The 21,445-nt window shown below is 37.4% G+C and overlaps 1 protein-coding gene across 1 annotated transcript in view; it reads right to left on the reverse strand.

The window, feature by feature from the left end:
- Positions 1 to 1,091: 1,091 nt before the first annotated feature.
- The window catches only part of LOC105837421, a 90,503-nt gene continuing 70,149 nt past the window's right edge, over positions 1,092 to 21,445 (reverse strand). Inside the window, exons 3-13 of the mRNA XM_012682194.2 lie at positions 19,340 to 19,495; positions 13,882 to 14,071; positions 12,759 to 12,826; positions 12,171 to 12,335; positions 11,195 to 11,364; positions 10,922 to 11,113; positions 10,129 to 10,725; positions 9,808 to 10,009; positions 9,090 to 9,294; positions 8,566 to 8,695; positions 1,092 to 5,899 (exon numbers count right to left, since the gene is read on the reverse strand). Coding sequence (XP_012537648.1) covers positions 3,214 to 5,899; positions 8,566 to 8,695; positions 9,090 to 9,294; positions 9,808 to 10,009; positions 10,129 to 10,725; positions 10,922 to 11,113; positions 11,195 to 11,364; positions 12,171 to 12,335; positions 12,759 to 12,826; positions 13,882 to 14,071; positions 19,340 to 19,495 — 4,761 coding nt within the window. The 3' untranslated portion in view covers positions 1,092 to 3,213. The remainder of the gene's footprint in view (positions 5,900 to 8,565; positions 8,696 to 9,089; positions 9,295 to 9,807; positions 10,010 to 10,128; positions 10,726 to 10,921; positions 11,114 to 11,194; positions 11,365 to 12,170; positions 12,336 to 12,758; positions 12,827 to 13,881; positions 14,072 to 19,339; positions 19,496 to 21,445) is intronic.

Here is a 21,445-nt window from a genome sequence, read left to right on the forward strand (position 1 = left end):
AAAATGTTTCGCAGAATTTCTTGTATTTGTAAATTTTGGAATATTCCGATTTGTATAAAAAAAACTTGAGGAATTTTCTAAAATTAAAGTTATGTAGAAATTCTGGGGAAAATTTTCACCAATATTAATTTGACTTAATATTGGTGAGTTAATAAAATTTGACTATATAATGTTTCAGAATTTTTATGCAAATTTGAAAATTTCTGTATAACTTTATACAAATTTTATAGTACTTTAGAATTCAGATTTATGAAAAATTCTGAAAAAAAGATGTGGATTTTCTTAATATTTCTGAAGTGTTCGTACAAGATCTCTAATAAGAAAAATTTTCACCAAAAATGTTGTGATTTAAAAGATCTTTTTTTCTCTCTTGATCTTGCTGTTGTTTTTGGTGCAATTATGCAAAATGTTTGATCGTTTTCACTACCTTCTTCATTGCTCAGATCTCCAAAATATTAAAAACAGGGATTTTGCAAAGCGCCTGTTACAAACTCTATCGGCGAAATGTCAATAGAAATCTTTTAACAAAATATAATAGTATCCAAGATTGACTGAAAAAAATGAAGAAATAAAGAAATATACAAGGACAAGCGACTCAAACATAAACTAAACGTTAGCAGTATTTGTTAGTAGTTTACTAATCGACATAATCCCCTCAAAAGACGAATCTCTAACTTTGTGTAAATTTCTTAATTATAATTCCAAAATATGCAATTAATTTACAACTTTTCATCAATATTCCTTATTTTCTATTTCATAAAGTTGATCAATTTGACCACCGAAAGGGTGGTCATTTGTCTCTCACAAGATTCTTACTTGCATCACGTTGTTAAAAGTTAAAAAACGTCAATCTTCTTTAAAGTAATGTCGAGTTTAAAAATCGATTGTGGAGTTTCGCTATTGAAAGACGAAGCGTATACTACAATCGGCACTTAAGAATTAAAATTCAATCGTTCTACATTTTGCATTATGATTTTTACTCTGTACTGTATCCAGAGCTGGACTACTATTTTCTTTTTTTCGAAATCTGTGAGCCGATTTAATTAATTACTTTCACAATGCAAAAATGCAGAAGATAACTCAAAAAAATGTTTAGTTGGAATAAAGACTTTATTGTAACATCGTTATAGGTTTTAATGTACACAATTATCGTAAACCGACGGCTACGTAATTCATTATTGTAGTACTTATCTCAGCAGTGTCATGAATAGGATGCTACTTATCTTTGGTACCGAAATGTACAGAATGTATTGCAATGATGCTTGCTGTTGTCATTTTTTGCCAGATGTAAGACGATGTAAGACGAAGTAACGCGTTGCGACTTCGTAGACTGTGTTGCGTGTTACTTGAGCCAATCGATTGAATATTTGTATCAGTGGTCGCAGTTAATGAAACGACTCGTTGCATTGGTATTTAGTATCGTTTTCTTTTTAACAGGAATAATCAACATTTTTCTCTTCTCTTTTTTTGAAAGAATACTCTTATGAATAATACTTATTCATTAATAATGAGTAGAGGCTGCTGGGGCAAGCCTCTTCCTCATACGCCTGGTACGCTAAACGAACTGATTGTCCTTGTATCGAAGCAACGCACACGTCTCGCGCGTAAAAAAAAAAACAAGCGGAAAAAGCAATGCACAATACGCACAGTAAATGTAATTAAAAAAGCTTTATTGAACTTCTTTATTGAAACTCTCTGGTGGGATGATTTCTGGACGCTCCGCATGTAGGAACTGTTACAAACTGAATAACTTCGTTATCGAAACGGAGAAATTCGCTGCACGGAAGGGATAAAAAAAAGAGAGGACATAGTAAATGCATGAACGCAGTTCGATTGACAACCCTTATCAGTTCAATAAAACCTTTCCTCGATTCCTTTCACGCTTAACGATAGACCTAACGTTCAAGAAGCTGTTTTCCTCTTCTTCGCGATCGTATGGTGCGCAAGTAAGGGATAACTTACTAACGTAACTTATTCTCGACGCAAAGGTACAGCGTACAAAAAAACTTCACTTTAGCCTTATATATATATGCTTATATCTTACGAACATATTTACACGGGGGTATCAGTCAAATAAATAAAGTTTTAGTCTTTGCAATTAAAGCAGCCTAGACGAAGTAAGCCTCTGTTATTATTAATTTTCGCAAAAAGATGATGGAAAAAAATAAAGACTGCGTGATGCTGCGCGATCGAGGCGAAAAATTTTTAGCTGTTTCTTGCCCGCCTCGCCGGCAGGAAGATATCACCTTAATTAGATTCAATTCGCAGTGTTATGTTACTAGCATACGCTAACATCTAGACTCTCTTAACTAATGGCATTTTCATTTTGACTCCCACGGCATCACGAAGGTACAATCTTGATCTTTCATAAATATTTAATCTTTGGAAAGAAAAGGGACTCTCCTCCCTTAACTAATGGAGCTACGTCGGATATGACTGCGATTTCCGATGGTTTTTTTTTTTAATTTAACGGCGCGCTTTTATTAATACGATTTATGTATGTGATTATGATATAAAATAATTTGGTCGCGTCTAAAATCTCCTAGCCGTAACAACGTGGCGTAATAGTGTTTCTGTGCAGTATTTCTTTATACATATATCACAGAGATCAATTAATTCCGTACACGCCCCTTCCAGTTTTCAAGCGATGATTTTTCGAAAATAACTGTCGCTCACACACCTCGCAATGTCGCTTATAAAACGCTTAAGATAAATTACGATCATTATTAGCTTACATAAGGTTACGCCTGAACATCGGCGATGGATAGTCTCTACAAAAAATATTTTTAAGTGTGGGCACTATTTACAATTTTCAATATCGTGTCTCTTATGCAACGCCAGCTATCTTAATATCCCGAAGAAATATATTTGCTTGTAAAATTAGCATTTTGTGGATCTTAGAGGAAAAGACTCGATCCTTGTACTATTTTTTTTAAACTTCCGTTTAAGATTTCCTAAATAAAAGGTTATACAGAGATATATCGCTCTCTCACGCGTTCTTTACGTTTATACTCGGTGCACGCTTACGATGTAGTCGTTTATCGTGAACATGCCGTATAACCGTTTACAATATACCACGCATTCTCGTCGAGAACGATTTAATGTGACGGACTAGAATGTTTCAAGTATAGAATTTCCTCGCCAACGATCTTCTAGTGTTTTACGATCCCACCCAACACGTCCGAACACCGCCACGCTCTTCCGGGTAATCGTTTATTTCCTCACTCCGCCGCCGCCGACTTCCGTCGTTCGTGCCACTGATTTTTTACCATTCACACTCGGCATAGTCCTCACGGCACCAGAACTATTTTTGTTAGCTTCGAATTTTTGCTGGAGCGACGCTACATTGGATTTACCGCTCGCTATCTTTTGCAGCGGATTCATCTTCGCTGCCACGCCTCCGTCTCCGCTCTTGATTTCTGTTTTAGTAGACACTTTCGGTGTTAAATTCGACAACTTGGTACCACCGTTGCCCGCCTCCTTGGCGGACGGTGATAATGATTTAGTCACACTCGTTGCATTACTAGTCGGAGACTTCTTCCTTTCAGAAAGACCGGCCGCTTTGGACGTAACGTTGAGCGGTTTCACCGGCGTTGTAGGCGTCTTTTGGCCACTCCTTGGCAGCGTCGGTGTCTTCTGAATGGTCTTTAACGGGAGACTGAACTTGGGATTGCTACCCACAACATCCGGTGATTTTGTTCCCCCCTGATTCGAATTTGAACAGCTCGAGACCAGATCCGGGCTATTGAACTTTCCCGGATTATCCTTAGGACTACAAGGCACATTTTTGAGAGACACAGTTGATTCTTCTTTATCTACGTTGCTATTCAATTTGTTTGCGTTCAGTTGCGTTTGTTTCGCGGTTGAATTCATGTCCGAGTTTTGTCTGACCATTGTTAAACTTGTATCGGAAGCTTTCGAGGATTTCAAGGATTTTAATGTATTATCTGAACTTTGTCTTGCAAGTTTTATGCTCGATTCGGGCGTATCCTTGGATGTTGGGCTCTTTGCAATGTTCGGAGGTGTCTTAGTCCTATTTAACGGCAGCTTAACTGAAACTTTGCTCTCAGCTTGGTCATCCTTTTTGATATGTATCAAATGAGATGGTCGAATCTTTGAAGAGAATGATTTATATCCTACAGGATTTTCAGGTGGTTTCATGCCGAGCTCCTTGGACAGCTCGTCGTTTACATTAGGATTACTGGATTTAAGAGTGTCCAGATTACTTTTATCGGCCGATTTCAAATTATCGTTCGCATCCGAAATATTTTTGCTTGGCTCTTTTCTCTCCACTTGTGGAACATTTATCACGGATGGATGAAGGTAACCGGAACTGGTGGTAGAACTCGAAGAATTAAATTTGCCGGAAGTCGAGTTGGAATAAATGCCGCCCGGTATCTTGTAATGACCTGAATCTATATAGCCACCCAAAGAATTGTTGGAACCTGTATTTTCTGAATTTTTCATTGCGTTTTCCCCATTATTCTCCTTCTTTCTGGTTAGCGTTGATGTGGAATATATGGAATCGAAATTACGATTTGATATCTCCGATACAATCTCCGACAACAGGCCCATCGATTCCAAGCCGTTCGGACCACCGGACGTATCGATACGTTTCGGCAATTTATATTCGTTATCAGCCGACTCCGCGTTCTTCCTATTCTTCTCTGGTACAAATTCCTCTATCACCGCATAGATATTGTCGTTCGTGGGCGATTCCTCCGCAATCTTCGTCAGAGATGATTCCGCAATCAAATTCATGCAATCGTCATAGGTGTTCTCCAACGGCTTCTGAACAGTTTTCACCGGTGGATTCTGATAACCTGGTAGTCCTGGAATCTTTATCGTACTCTCGATGGCCTTTTCCGTCTGCGCGATATTCGGCGGACCCGGAGGTGGCGACGTAGGCCTCGTGCTAGCGGGGATACTGGTGGGTCTCTTGACGGGCGTCGTCTGACGCATCGAACCGAACGTATGGACGAGCGGTCTCGACGTAGCTTTGTTATCTCTCATCGATTGAGCGCGCAGGACCACGTTTCTCTTTTCGACCTCGGCGACTGGTATCACCGGAATAACTGGTGTTGCGATCTCGATCTCCTTCTGTGGTATTGGATTTGAGATCTCGAGATTTCTCAATATTTCCTTGTCAATAACCTTATTGGCCTTGTGATGCTGACTCCTCGGTAAAGAATTTGTGTTCTTGTCATGTGAGCTTTGGGAGTTGCTTCTCATGATGCCGGAACCAGGTCGCAATATCGACGCGATTCGGTTGAGCGTGCTGCCCTTTTCCGATTTCTTTTCGGGTTCCGGCAGGATCACGTTTGTCAGGGGCGTGCTGTTGGGTCTCTGCGGTTTTGCAGAAGGCATGGAAGTGATCGGCGGTGGCGGGGCTGGACGTATAGGTACGTCCGGGGCAGGTCTGGTGGGTACTTTGGCCACCAATTCAACGGACGTGCAAGTTGTAGCCGCCAGTACAGGACTACTGATCAACGGTCGTGCTGTAGAACCGGGATTCAGCGGTGGCAACATCGGTGCGGTCGAGCTCGTATCGTTAGAACTCAATAGATTACTCCTTTGCGATATATTGCACTTTTGTACGTTTGATTTAATTACGTTTGTCTTTATCGCAACGGTAGGCATCCATCCCGGCGGAGGTGGAGCGGGTTTCGTCGGCTCGGCCAGTTTTGATTGATTATTCGAGTGAATCGGCGTGATTGTGAAACCTTTAAACTGACCAAACATGTTGTTGTTGTAGCGCTCGTCGGCCTCTGCCTTAGGCAGCAAACTCACACACGCGGGATCCTGACTCAGACTAGAATCGATGGTTTCGATGTTACGGGACATAGGGTTGGAACGATCGATCGTTTTGATTAGCAATCCATTGTGGCCGCGATCGGTCCTGAAATTTGAAGCAGAATTATAAGGCGGAGGGATTGGAGGAATTTGTAGGCGCGTAATTATGATACACAGCTACCGAGATACTATCCTTAGCAAAATAAATGCAATTAATTATTTTTTTTTAGTATAAAGGACGTAAAGCGAATTTTAATAATAAAATGCATTTGTACCAAAATATTAAAATAATTTGAGCAATAACAAAATTTTAGTTTTTTTTACTACATACTACAATTTAGTTATATGTATGTTCAACACATGCACGTATTAATATTACTAAAAAAATAATCATTCACAAGCATTCTGCTCAAATCTGTAGCTGTTTACCGCAAAAATCCAAACACATGCACAAATAAGAAAATTGCCGGGAAGTGTTAGTTACAGATTAAGATATTAGTAGCAAGCGTTGGAAAAGAAGGAAATGTTGATTACAAAGGAAGACTAAAAACACTTTATATCAATACTATGTTTATTCAAATAAAATTGTACATGTTTATCTTTCTAAGTATGAGTAACATTATCGGATATCTGAATTTTATATCCAAGGAATGTATAAAGAATTAAAAACTTCGTTTTTATAATTAAAATTAAGTACTTCTTATGTAATTATTAATATAATAAAAATTGATTGTGTTAAAATTGATTGTCCAATAGAGTAACATTTAATTTATATTATTGAATTTCCTAAAATGCAAAGAGCCAGTAAGAAAAGAATCTTCATTCATGCCCATGCTCACATAACATGATTCTGCACATGCTCTATAACGTTATAAATAATCTCCGCCGTTATATGGCGCAATATGTCAAAATTAAATTTATACTTGGTAAATAAAAATTTGGGCTTAAAAAATTGAACAGTGTTTTGTTCTAAAAATTTAACTAGTCTTATTTAACATTAATCATAATGTGTGCCTAATATATATTGACATATTGGCTGGACAGAATAAAACTGTGAAAAAGACACGATATCTATATTAATAAGTAATTTTTCATTATATGTATAATGTTTTTGCATTGCACGCATATGCAGGTATATTAATATTGTAATGTAGAATGTTGTACATAAAAGTGACTTTTATTTACGTAATTTCTATTTATTTGTGTAATTAATATGTAATTACTAAAATAAAGCTCTAAATTAAATAGTATAAATTTATGTACGAGCACACAAATTGATAAGAACAAAATACTGTTCATTATACCCACATTCTTCATCTAGGCTTTCTAAATACAATCGTTTAATGCATATTGCACTAAAGATGTATTCGATACAAATTAAATAAAAAATATACACATCAATACACATATAATCCTACATTTCGTTATTACTTATTGCATTAAAAAATCTGTTTGAAACAGATTTGATCACATAATAAACAATACAAACATGATAAATTTAATGTCATTTAAATGCTTAGCTACTAATTTTTTTAAATTCGTGTAAAAAATATGATTTTGACTATAATATAATGGAGCATTATTACGACTATGAACAGTTGCAATCACAGTAGGAATTACTTTAAGATTGCATTACTTAAGACGCATTCACATCTAGTAATGTCTCAATATTGCTTTTATATTGACCACCACCGGTTTTGTATTCCCATATTATAATGCAAAAATCATAGCCCGCAAAATAAATGCGCTATGATGTTCGCACTATTGAATAAAATTGATCTTAATATATATGCTTTATTATACATTTATTATTTCAAAAATATATTTATTTTGATAATCGACATTTCTTTTAAAAATTAGTAAAATTCTATAGTAATATAATAAATTTATTTTAATTTTTGAAGATCATGTGCTGTAATCGGAATGATTCTTTTCAAACTTATATATTACATCTAAAGATAATTTTTGTTATTGTAAATTCTAAAACATTCAAAATTTATAATAAGTACTGTTATACACAATATAAATAGTCAATTTTCTAATAATATGTAATAAATTTTTATGTAAAATGTTTGCACGTAAGACGAGATTCATACAAACGATTAAGAAATCGCTTAAATCTTTGGTTTTAAGCTTTGAGCGGGTGCCGGTGGAGGTGGTGGTTTTTTATTGTAAAATGGAGCAGGCTCCTTATTAAACAGTACATCCGGTGTTTTCGGAGTAATGTCAGATGTACTAACTGGGCTTTCATTCAAGTGCTCGAACTTTAATTCAGTATTGAGCGTAAGTCCTTTATCATTTTTAGATTTTTTTTGAATCTGTTGAATACGCTCCGATATTTTAGAACCTAATTCCGATTTAAGTGGAGTGATTTTCTTTGATTGGACTTCAACGGGTGCCGAAAAAGTCGCAATCTTGTTACGGATCTCATGCGTTTGGGGTTTTGCGCTAACATCTGGCTTTACGTTGCCGAACAACAATGACTTTCTATATTCGATATTATTGCTACACTTAATAGCGTCCGGATTGGTAGTAGATATCAGATCAGCCTTAGTTATTTGAAGCGGCTCTTTGACATCGTCACTAATCGTGAATATTTTCGCGTTATGAGAGGTGTTCTTTTTTTTTTGCGCAAGATAGGCGGAGATCATTATTCGCCATCCGAAAAATTTACTACCGGTGATGTATTGTGTATTTGACGTAGGAACACGGCGTGACTTTTTGGCATGCGGTTTGCGTTTCTCTTTAAAACGGTCGAGACTAGATACGTACGTAGACATCACATCCTTCTTCCAGTGTTGTCCGGAATTCCTGACGTACCAGACGCCGAATAGTAGCAGAGCTACGGCGGGGACCACTCCCAGGAAGATAACGTAAAGCGCAGTTGCAAAATCGTTTCTCGCTTCAAACATACAAAATGCACATCATATAATACAACTGACAAATTAATGAAATTCTTAAATTAACATGTCTCGAATTAAAGAAATTAAACCTTTTCAGTTCATTTATAAAGTGTTATTTTTTTCTTTCATAAAATTTTAGATTTTATAGAAATATTTTTACTTATTTATTAATAAATTAGATCAATACGGTTCCCCCAAACTTACGTGACGTGAATCACAATCCATTAAAAAAAAAAAGGAAAATATTTACGATCCATGTAGTTTTAATGGAAATAAGAAAATACGAAGGGAAGAGGGGTAAATAAATTGATAAAGTGATATAAAGAGATACCACTAAAAACCGTTTAGTGACTCATATTTTGGAAATTCCTCGGCTAAATATAAAATAATTACCGTTAGGATCATCAGCTGGACCACTATCTTCGGAACCACCAACACCAGGCTGAAGGCAGTCGGGTGGTCGAAAACCACGATTACAATGGCAGTGACCAAGACTATTACATACTCCGTTACCATTACAATTATTTGGACAAGCTTTTCCACCAGACACAGATGCTCTCAGATCCGCCACTGACATACACTTCTGATTGACGCACATCTAAATAATACAAATAAATTATAATTATTATAATTGATTTGTATTATTATAATTATTCAAACTATCTGAGAATTACGTACTATGTATGTATATATATATATATTATTTTGTTTTATTTATTTATTATAGTTATTATAGTTATTGTTATATATATATAACAATAATTTATATATATAAGTATATATATATATATATATATGCATATATACGTTATATATAAGTTATTGTTTTATAAGAATATTGTATTGTAATATAAAATAAAAATCTAAAATTGTCATAAATTATTACTATTGTATTGTTCAATTATATTTCAAGCATAATTGCATATTAATGATAATTTTAACATAGATTACTACGAAATTAAAAAAATGGCATTAGTAATACTTTCATTATGATTACAATTCGCTTTTATCATTTTCTTTTAACTTGATAATAATGCTATTCTAATGCTATTCTTATTCTGCTTATTTATTCAAACTCAAAGAAATTTTTCTGCAATAGGGAATATTTTACCTTTCCGGGTGCACATTTGGCGCCATCCGGTGCGAGACCAGGGTCAACTTGACTCAATCCGAGATCAACTATAGCTGAACGACATGGAATTATCTTTCCGCCATTATTAATAAACGAATGACTTAGGGTCGCCACCGATTCCATACCAAATTCTAGTCGTTCATTCAAATGTTTGCAGTGCAGCATACCGCAGAGGAGATTTCTACAACACATGCTCACGTCAAAATCTAATATGGTTTTCTTTTCAATATAATCTTATTAGTAAGTAATTTATTTGTATACAATAATACCACAACATTGTATATAATATAGTCAACTTACTCATCGTTACATCTGATGAAACTTGACTCGATGCGATTGTAGCCGCAGTTGCCGTTTTTCGTGCCCCTATTGTTCATTTCATAACACTGTGTGTCAGAAGACCAACCAGTGGGACCCCACAATAGTTTGCACTGATCGTCGTGAGTCCTGCACGAGCCCTGATAGCAAAAGGCCTTGCCCACGCTACAAGTCTCACCGTCCATCTTAAACACATCTCCCGGACAATATTCACTCTGACCAGTACAATATTCTGGCAGATCACATTCGTGCTCGGCACTTCGGCACTCTGTGCCTGCGGTCTTCGGTCTGCAGGTTTTCAAATCACAGCATTCGCCGGTCGCGCAACTCGCGTTACTGTGCAGCATACAGGTGGTCACGTTGCAACAGGGATTATCACAATGCTCTTTCAAGCCGCAGTCACACTGTTCGCCCGGCTCAACGAATCCATTGCCGCATATAGGACTGTCGAAGAGCTTTTGCGGTTTGTTCCTTAAGCAGTAGTCCATACCGTGCTCGAAGGCTAGAGCCAGGTGTTCCAACGAACATGTGGACCAATGCGTTGGTCCAGACGAGCCGCTGGACGGCGCCATTATGCATCTGCAAGTGAGATACATTAGTAATAATGTAATCAGTAAGACTAGATGAATAATTCAATATTACACATAAGACTCGCGACTTGGAGTTGTTAATTTTTATTTTCGGATATCGGAAAATATAATAAAATTTTATCGAAATACATTTAATGTTTAAAATATTAAGAGAAGATAAATTATACTTATAATTATACACGTACTTCTCCTCAGGACAACCGCAATCCGGTCCATCGTGTTCCATGCCAAAATTGTGACCCATTTCGTGGGCGACGGTAGCCGCGACCAAACCGACGACATTCGAGTGATCCATGGAGACACCACCGGAAAACTCGTAGGTGCATATCGGTCCCTTGAGAGCCTTGCCGACTACTCCGCCCTCGAAGGTGATTCGCCTGTTGTCGGGAAATAAATATCAATCATCACTATATACAAGTAGAAACATGTAATTATAATAGGTGTATTTGCACACTGACGTCAATAGCTGGGCGTTGTCGTTGGGAATATCCTGAACCAACTTCTCCCTGCGGTAACGCAAGAAATTCGACAGCGTCGTGTCGCCGTTTGGCGAGAGTGTTATCTCGTCCGACTCGGACCACACTTGCACGCCGACCAAGGCGATGAATATGTTGAGCGGCATATACAGCTGCAAACACACCGTCATATACCGTCTCGTATATTTTACATAGAGATTTCGTGGTACTGTGATACGCGGTAAGGTCGAGTCAGTGCTAATTAATCTCTCTGTTTCGCTGTGTCAGAGAGAACGTAGAATATACAGGACGTCGCCCGCGTTCTCTCGTTTGTGGAAATATTAGAGGTCCAAATTGAGATCTGTCATTGTCGTCACTGATAAATTAAAAGGGAAAATAGAAGCAGCTTCAGGGGAAGCTTTCGTGAAAACCAGTTAACAAAATTAAATTTCCGTATAACATTCAAATGAATTTAGTGTGAGTTTACATGTAATTTAATTATCGAAAAATTAAAAAAATATATCGTGAAAAAAAACATTTCAATTTAAAAACAAGAAATACATATATTGATTGTAAAACAATTTTTGGAATAAAACTGAGTTTAAGCAAGGTACTGTATAAATGGATCATACGTAATTGTTTTAGCAAGAATTATATTAAAGTTTCTCTAGCGTTCGACGTTACCTCTTTTTGAAGAAAGGAAGCCTCTCATATAATATTCGTATGAAACAGTTTTATATATATAATAACCAATTACCCCAAATACAAAGTGAAATTCGTAGAATCACTGAAGCTGACGGCTAAAAAGATGTAGACTAGAGATACGTTTTAGGAGAAGGAAACCGCAAATGTTCAAAATGGCTAATTGGATAATGGAGTTGTTGAATTAACGCCGCGCGCTTCATATCGTTCTCATTTAACTTGAGGTCGAAAGGAATTACACGTCCAATTAAGTTACAACGGCGACGACGTTACTTACAGCGTTGATAATGTTGGCGATGTCCTTACAGTGCTGATGCACCTTGTCCAAGTTCTCGTCGAGCGCGGTATATTCCTTCTTGTCAATTACGATTGCTAACTCCACGTAACGCGATTGTCTGTTCGCGTTATAGGGCCCACGGATAGTTTCAGCTGCTCTTTTGTGCTACAAAAGAAAAAAAATTATAATCATGTAATTTATTATTTTTTTTAACTTAAGTTTATCAAAACTAACACAAATATATAGCAGCGCGCTAAAATATAATTGTCATAAGAATGATGGATGTAATCATTAATTACTTCTTGAAATGATTTCTAGCTTTCTACATTAAATAATTCATTAAATGTTGAAAATTCTCTATTAAAATTTCCACTAAACCGCAAGCCGGTTCCCAAGCTACGAATTATTTACGGTTCCCCCAACAAGAAGAAGGAAAGAACGGAAGAAGGGTACACACGCAAGACACCAAGGATACCAAGACCCCTGCGACTACGTTCTTTGAAGTCGTATAATTTACCGGGGAAGCGGTTTGCGCGAATTCCTTTTTCTCTTTCCTTTTCTTTTCCCCGTGTTGTCTTATATACATACCCTGGAGAACCTTTTAATCTCGCGATGATCACGAGGGAAAATGTCGTGCGGCGATGTGCCTTCGTAACCTGTAACCGAGGAAAAACATCAAACAGGGGACACGATCGCCGGCAGCAGGATTCCCGGTAGGGCCGAGGAGAGGACAAAGAGTCTCCACGGCGAGCACGGCCGAGGGCCTTGCTCTCACATTCGTTAAGACCGTTAAGGAGAGACCAGTCTTTCCAAGGCGAGTCTTTGAGTTCGCGTCGCGTCTCGGGGCACTGCCATCGAGAAGGACGGAGGACCAGGTTCGTTCCCTCCGCGCTAAAGATTGTATTTCTAAGAGACGAAGCTCGTGAATACTTTTTAAAGAAACTCGCGGAAAGTGCCTCTGTGATTCGGGAACTCTCGCGACAAGGACGGATGCGAACGAATGAATTGCAAATGCGTTGATGAGTCAATATGTTTAATCGTCAGAAAATTCTGAGATTCCAATTACGAATCTTGTTAAATATTCATAAAAACCGGAAATATATCTTCTCGAAATAATAATCATCTGGAGTCTTCGTGACGTCATTTTAAAGGAATGAATGTTCACAGCGTTAATAACATTACAAAATTATAGCAAAAGCATAAGAAGATGTAATTTTTTATGCTGAACTCGAATCTGCCATCGAAATATTTTCAATTTTTTAAATAGAATTTTAATAGAAATAAGAAAATACTTTTTTCCAGTACGTAATAAAGTCTTATCAAAATTAGAAATAACAATTCTGTTATTTTTATAAACAAACGATGATGCAGTGTAAATGTCTTTATCAATCAAATAAGGATATAGCTTAAAAACATGTTATCTTTAATAATCTTAAAAATTTGATTTGATGAAATGTTTTAACGACAATTTCGAATTTAGCCCCAAAATATAAAGTTATTTCTTTTCTTGCATTAAAATCAATGTAAAATTTATAAACTAGAGTAATTGATGATTGGAAAACATTGACGTGCACTAATGTAATAAATCACTATTTCCCAAGTAACGTTTCCTTTTCTTACTTTTTGCATTGCAAATAATAATATACGATATTCCTGCGTGAAGGAGATACAACAGTAAAATAGGGCCGGTTTAACTGCGCGAGATGCTTACCGCACGTGTTATTGGCAATGAGATCGCTGTGCTTGTAAAGATAATGCACGGAATCCAAGTTCTCATCTTCCGGATGGATGTGATGAAGGTTCTCACCATCGAAGATGACACCGCGCAATCCTCTACAAGTGGATAACGCCGCCCACGAGCCAGGGACATCTCGAACGCTACCTTGGTAATGACAGAGTTCCTGCAAGAATCACATAATTTTACAAATGCCGCTCGCATAAGATAAAAACAACGTTAGTACGATTCTTTTATATAAAATTCGCTTTATCGCGTGATTCGCTTTTCCGCTTCACCGTAAGCGCGTTTCTGATTTTCTCCCGTAACAACTCAAAGTGTGGGGGAAAAAAAAACGGGAAAGTTTCCTCATAAAGATAGATATGTAGTTACGAGTAAAAGCATACTTTTGATGAGATTTATATGTTTTAGCTTCTCATCTCGATTCTTTGCATTCTACATCGAAGCGGAGCCGACGCGGCGTTTTGCGGCAAGTTTTCGCATAGTTCTCCAAACATTCGAAACGGATTATAATCAACAAATACGTTATTCTTGGAAGCTCCGTAACTTTGAAGTAATCTAAATAAATCACTATACATGTTAAACCGATTACGAGTTAAATTGAGAAAGTGAAATTTTATCCTCGCGCGTTTTGGGAGAAATAATTTGGAGCGCAAAGGATTACATACACTTGCGAAATTTGACTTGGTCTCAAAACACTTATTTGAATTCTTTCACGCTTATCCGATTCGTGACGCTTATGAATCGCGTAATCGCGCGTAATACGATCGAGAAATCGAGATGCGCGTGCATCGGCGCTCCGGCTGCAGCTCGCAGGCTCATCTCGACTTCTCAGACGCATCGAAACCGTACGTCGGCTCGGTACAAATATAGTTGTCCCAGATTCTGAGCGTGCACGCGCTTGCTGGCGAACCCCGGTGATTTTTCACGCGGCGATTCGTTCCTTTTTCCGCGAAAACGAGGGAGGAGACCCGTTACCTCGGAGAGCGCACGTTACTCTCTCTGCGAAAGGAATTGCTCCAACAAAGAAGCACGATCCCGCAGGCGGGAGAGGAGGAAGGGAGGAAAGTTATCGGGATCGTCTTTGAAACGAGGCGCTTTCTCCGTTACGAGAGCCATCGATCGTGGTCCATTATCCGATTGCCGCATAGGAAGGTGTACACGGCGACGCGCGACGTGACGGGCGAGATTGAATTAACGAGAGAGAACGCGTCGGTATCGTTGAATCGTCGTATCGATTATTTAATGCAACCGCGACTCTTATTTATTGCCGATGACGCAGCAGCGCTGCGCCCGTGATGGTTTTATTTTTATGGTCGTCCTTTAAAAATGCCGCGACGAGACAGAAGGAAGGAGGGTCCTCCATCCGGCGGAGCTTCACTCTCGATGACGCTCTCGAGATCGACTTCACCATGACGTATAAGTTTACTTTTACCATTGGAAGAACCTAAAGCCGCCACGCTCTTAACAAATTTAAATATCACAATATTTATATTGCAATAAATAAAAAATTAATTACAAGAACAGATGATGCATAATTCACGCTTGAATAACGAATGACCTGGGAATTCAAGGATTCCAGCGCGCGTCGTGATCACAGAAATTTATATTCAAGGATTCGCGTTATCGCTTATCGGAGGTTCGTTCCGAAGCACGACGATGATTGACAATTTTTTTTTTTTTTTATAGAAAATAGAACGCGCTTATCGTGTTCGAAATATTTTTTACGAATACATACCGATTTTACGGCCTTCGGTGACTTCAAGGCACTTGCGTTTTTTCAAGTCGCAGCACAAAATCTTTGCATGCGTCACCGGCGTACAACTTGCGGACGTTTACGCGTTTAGTTCACGTAAGAAATCCATCGTCATTCGTCTAAATGCGTCCAAGGATATAATCACTCGGTTCCGTTGATATATAACGGACGGATAAAGCGTGCGGCCTGATTCATTGTCGGATAAGAGAAAAATTTCGCGAGAGCGTAACGTGCCCCATGGAAAGCGCGTTACGAGGCGTGTCGGTGGAATATGAAATTTTGTATTTCGCCAACGGTAAGCTTATCCCCGCGCTTCTATTAAATGTAATATCGCGTGTGCGCCGCATCGGGGATTATGTAGATTTATAACACGAGAGCTGTGCGAAAGAAAAATACATCTCGTAACAGCCGCGTTCTTATTACCGGGACGTAAATTTCAGAATCGCGTCGAGAGCATAAAAGGGACCCGACGTACTATATACGCGTAATAACGAACCTTCTTTCTCTCTCCTTAATTGTTTTTCCATCCGTAAAATAATTTTCGCGCGAGGTTTCGCTATCGGAAATACGAATATCAAAATACCTATTATGTCCGTCATGTACAAAAATATTTAATTTCATATCTGTCACGTATTGTACGTTTACGACTAAAATCTGATACGTACACTGAAAAAAAAAAAAATATCCAATAAGATATGTAGTTGCGGGCTGCCAACTACAGGTATATTCAATACAATAATATATGCCATTGCAGTATCAACAATGTACTTGCATTAATAGCAAATATTATTGTATTGAGTATTTTACGTAGTTGGCAGCCCGCAATTACATATGTTATTGGCTATATTACTTTTTTCTGTGTATTATCGGTATATATTACAAATATAATTTTTATGTACTGTCTCGAGCTATTGTATATTTTTGTATGTTCGTATTTTTAAATGAAAAGAACGGATTTAATAATTATACAGAACGTTCATAAGCATCGATGAGCAATGCAAAAAATTTTTTCTACGGACAACTTAATTTAAGCGACCCTCATAATTATTTTGATGGTTTAACAAAATTATTTTCAGATCTGTATCCAGCTAAATTTTTAAATACCGAAACTTTATTAAAATTGTTCCTTCCATATATATGTACGTTTTATACATTAAAAGAAAGTTTTATACGCAAAGTTTCGAAGGGTCAGAATTACACGGGTATTTTAAATTTCTAACTTATTCCACATCCGTATTTTCTCCTTAACAAGCTCAAAATTGGTTCATCCGCGCGGATAAACGATATTTATGCCGCGAAGAACGGAAGGTAGAGCCGTTAACCGGAGCCGCCAATTAATTAAATACAATTGCGCAAAACAGTAAGTACGGTGGCAACGAACTCCGTCAGTTGGCAGTGAATTTTACATTTTCCACTTGATTTTCGTTCTGCATTCTGGATGACTTTTTTTGCGTTCATCATTGTTCCATTACGTATAGCCCGCAGAAAATTATAATCAATGAACAGCAATTAATTTTTGTTATTCACGATTACAGAGTTATGCGACTCATTTTCATCGTTATTACAACTATTTTTTTATATTTAATTTTTCATGTAATAAAAAATGTATCAAATTAAAAATAACAATGAATATATTACATGAATGTATTTTTTGCGTATCTTTTACATTGTAATTTTTTAAAATTTTGCTCTCTTTATTTTAAATTTAAGTATATTTTCCGCTCTCCATTTTATTCTGTCCAAAATGTAGAGACTTTTATTTTAAGCAAATAAATTTCTCGCATGACAGAAATTAAATTGGCAAACCTAAATTTGTTTATAAATACTTTAATAAATTCCATGTCGATTCTGCTCCAATTAAACTGAAAAGGCACAGTAATTACATCAATAATTCAATCCACAGAGACACTTTCAGCTTCATAATGTAAAGCGTAATAATTTGTTACCATGCATTTTCGTGCAAAACTCGCCGCTTTTACCGAGATGATGTAATCGTATGATTTTAGACAAAGCTCTTAATTAGATAAGTATCTCAGAAATACTTTCGCAATTTCCGTGAACTAAAGAGAAATTTGATTGTCATTGACTTAGCGTAAGCGAATTATTTAATATAACCAGTCCTCCCCTGCCACCCTATCGAATAACATAATACTGAAATATTCAAAGTATTCAGCCTTTCAATTTTTTCCCCTTCGCCTTTATTAGACATGTCTTATCTATTTTGCATATACACGCAGCTAAGTAAAATCGATTAGCTGCAGAAGCGTTATACGATAGCGGAACTAGACGTTTACCAGGAACAATTTCCAAGATAATCCTCGCATTTTGCACGATACACTCCGCAGACACGTCGCGCGACCGCTGCAATTTAACGTATTCTAGGTGTTCCATCAGGCTCTCCTACCTCTTTTTCCCTTTTTTTTTCCCTTCTTCACGTCCTTCCTGCCTTTCTCTTCCACCGCGGCATTTGAATTATAAAGCGGAAACGCCGCGACCGCCGCTCATGCACGGTTTTAATGTGACGGAGTTGTACGCCCGCCGTTAGCTCGAGACCAACACGCCGCTACACATTTCCATGTGTTTATAGCGGGACGTTCTATTAAACATGCAGACGGCAAACGCGGAGTGAGTCACCCCCGATCGATTTCGGCCGAGCCGAGTATTATACCTGTACGAGGCCTACCTACCTATCTACCTTTTCCGTCCGGGCGATGACGGTAGACAGATACGGCGAGAGGGCACGGACACCCGCGGAGATTTTTAATTTTCGTGCGACCGGAAGTACGGGCCGAGCATGGAATTGAATTTTTAGAGAGCCTTCTCACAAAATAGATTGTTGTCTGTAAGAGGAAATGGTGATTCTCTTCGTTCAAAACCGGGATTACCTTTTATCACAATACGTTATTTCCCTTTCGCTCGGCAACCATTTGCTGATCTGACTATGAATAAAAAGTCATCTGCAGAGTTTCGCCAATCCCGGCCAGTTTTGTTACGAGGATGCTGTAGTGTTAATAACGTGGAATATGATAGCGGCAAGTTAATAGATATTAATACGAAGTTGAATTAAAATTAAATTGCGTGGGACGACCTTCTTTACGTGGACGTATTGTAAAATCGATGTTCCTACAAGCCGTGTAGTAGAATTGTTGTGGCATCGATTCGAGGAATGACCGAAAACTAACAAAGAACAAGCAGAAAAGACGCATTAATAAATGAAACATCGACCGTCTATTTTCGCCGGCACACGTAATTATTTTTTAAACGACGAATTTAACAGTGCATCGCAAGAGAAAACTTCAGAAAGAGATAACATACGTAATAAAATAAAATCCAAAACAATTCTTTTTGTTGTCTGCGATAAAGAATTGTTGAGAGAAACTGTATGGATTATCTCCCTTTTTTTTTTGTGCGGGGAGCAAACGGCCGCATGATCATAAATTTTATATCGTTACTAAACGGCGATAACGTCGTTCTTTATGTGTGTCATTTCGACACACGACGTGTGTCGCGAGTGAATGGCCGAAAGCGGGGGTTAAGTTGAATGAATCCTCGTGGCTTTCTTTGATCGGTGCTAACCGATAGAATTACGCTTGATATCGATTAGCGCCAACGTTGTTTGCGGAAAAGCGGTTAGCACGCTACGGATGCGAATCTATTGGATGCCCAAGTGGTACTTACAACTTTCGACGGGGTGTGCACTTTATACGTGCCGCGATGCTGGTGGAGCTGCTGATAGCCGACTGGAATTAAATCGGTGTTCAGTCGAAGGTCGAGAACATGTTCGACGCCGTCCACGTTGAAACCCACCGTCAGCACGTCCGTATGCTCGAGGTCCTGAAAAGAGGGAAAGTATCGAATTTGATTTTTCGAACCGCAGGTAAAAATTTCCTTCTCAACATTAAAACGAGAAAATCATTACGTAAAATATTGCGTAGAGCAAATAGACTTTTTTTTATTCTAAACAAGGAAATTATATTTTTTTTCAGATTTATCGCAACATAAAAACATTGTGTAAAATTTCACCACGTATACAATTGTAAATAAAATTTTTTAAATTATTTATATTTAGTCGATTATCCGTAGACTATTTGTATTTGTGATATTAGATTATTTGTATCAAGATGGATCAATTTTAATCTTAATTTCAGCCTACAATTAGCGGCCTCTTTATTTGCAATTAAATAAATTTTATGTTAATTATTCCTTGGTATAGATTAAGAGTTCCTCCTATATAAGGAAATAATTTAACTCAATGCACGAATAACATGGCCGATTTTTTCTTATCAAACACACCAAAGAGTCCGATCGCGCACCTGTTGCATTAATAGTGGTAAAACTGTGCTTAGTGCTGAGAAAAGAAAATTTCTCTCGCAAAAATTGAGGTCCTGAGATCGTTGCATCAAGCTGCAATTAATTTTATACCCGGATGCTCGCTTTCTCCGGCAATGAAACCGAATAGCTGAATATCCGACCAGCTAAGAATATTGTTTAAGTGATAAACTCCGAAAAACTGTTAACAGACATTTAAAGTAAGTCGTATTTATCGTCGCGGACATATATTGGGAGATAAATAATGAAAAATAGCATATTTAAACATAATTTTTAAAGCATAACAAGTGTACATAAAAAGGTAAAGTTTTTCTAAAAAGAAACGTAATGTGAACGTAAAAACACGTAATTTCCCTTTCAAACATATTTGGCAATAATGAAAAAGATATGGTAATTTTACCCAACATTTAATTGCGAGCATGATAACACATGGGTTACACAACAATAGCTTTATTTAGATAACAGTAGAATTACTTAGCGTGGATAACAATAGCTTAATGCAGAAATACAAATTTCGTCCTGAACTCTTCATCAGTACGATCTATGCCTGTTAATCGCAATAAGCTACGTAAATTAAAATCCATGATTACAAAAGCGAAATCAATTATTAGCGGAACCAAGTCGCGTTTGTCGTTTTCGGTACACAATTAATTCCAATTTGCCGACTGTCATATTATCGAGCGCGTAAAACAGTTAACGTTATTAGAATACGATTTCGAGGCTGAAAATTCATAAACTCTCGAAATTGGGGCGCATTCTCCTCTCTTTCGCCTGCCGAGTGAACAGAAATGAATTTGCGAATTTCGTTTACGCTGAAGCCCAACGGTGCGGACAATGTTTAATTCATTGAGGGTTGTTCCAACTGGGATACTTTTACTGCAAGCGTTTCGTTTTAAAGAGAATGCATGCTGCGTTAGCTGTAGATGCTGCACCAACAGTTCGGCTCGAAAGCCGGCCTGTTGAACCTTAGGATTATAATCTAGATGAATTTTTAGTTATGCAATATCATCAAAGTAAATTAAATTTAAATTTTCTTTATCAATACTGGTATCCTATTTCTATATTATTATTTTGTCATCGCTGGGCGTGTTATTGATTTTATCATCGCTTTTCTGCGATGCTGTTTGGTTGTTAATTGCCAAGTTCGTGCTTTATGACTTCATGGCTTCACTCTGTGCCGTCTGCTGCAATCAAATTTGATAACGGCGTTTATTAAGATTAGATGGGTTAAAAAAAGTGAAACAGGACCGTATGTAAAATTTACGTACTGCATATTCTAAAGTTAACGAAATACATAAATTTTTTAAAACAAGTTATTTTGTCGTAAAAGAAGAGCAAACATTTCTAGAGGGATGAGAAAATCAGCCAAGACTTAATTAAGACAGTTCGCTACAACTAATCCGTTTTAAAAGTTTATGAGGGCTTCGTACGCGAAAATACAATATCCCTTGGAAC

The sequence above is a fragment of the Monomorium pharaonis genome, chromosome 1 (assembly GCF_013373865.1).
Source record: "Monomorium pharaonis isolate MP-MQ-018 chromosome 1, ASM1337386v2, whole genome shotgun sequence".
NCBI classification, from domain to species: domain Eukaryota; kingdom Metazoa; phylum Arthropoda; class Insecta; order Hymenoptera; family Formicidae; genus Monomorium; species Monomorium pharaonis.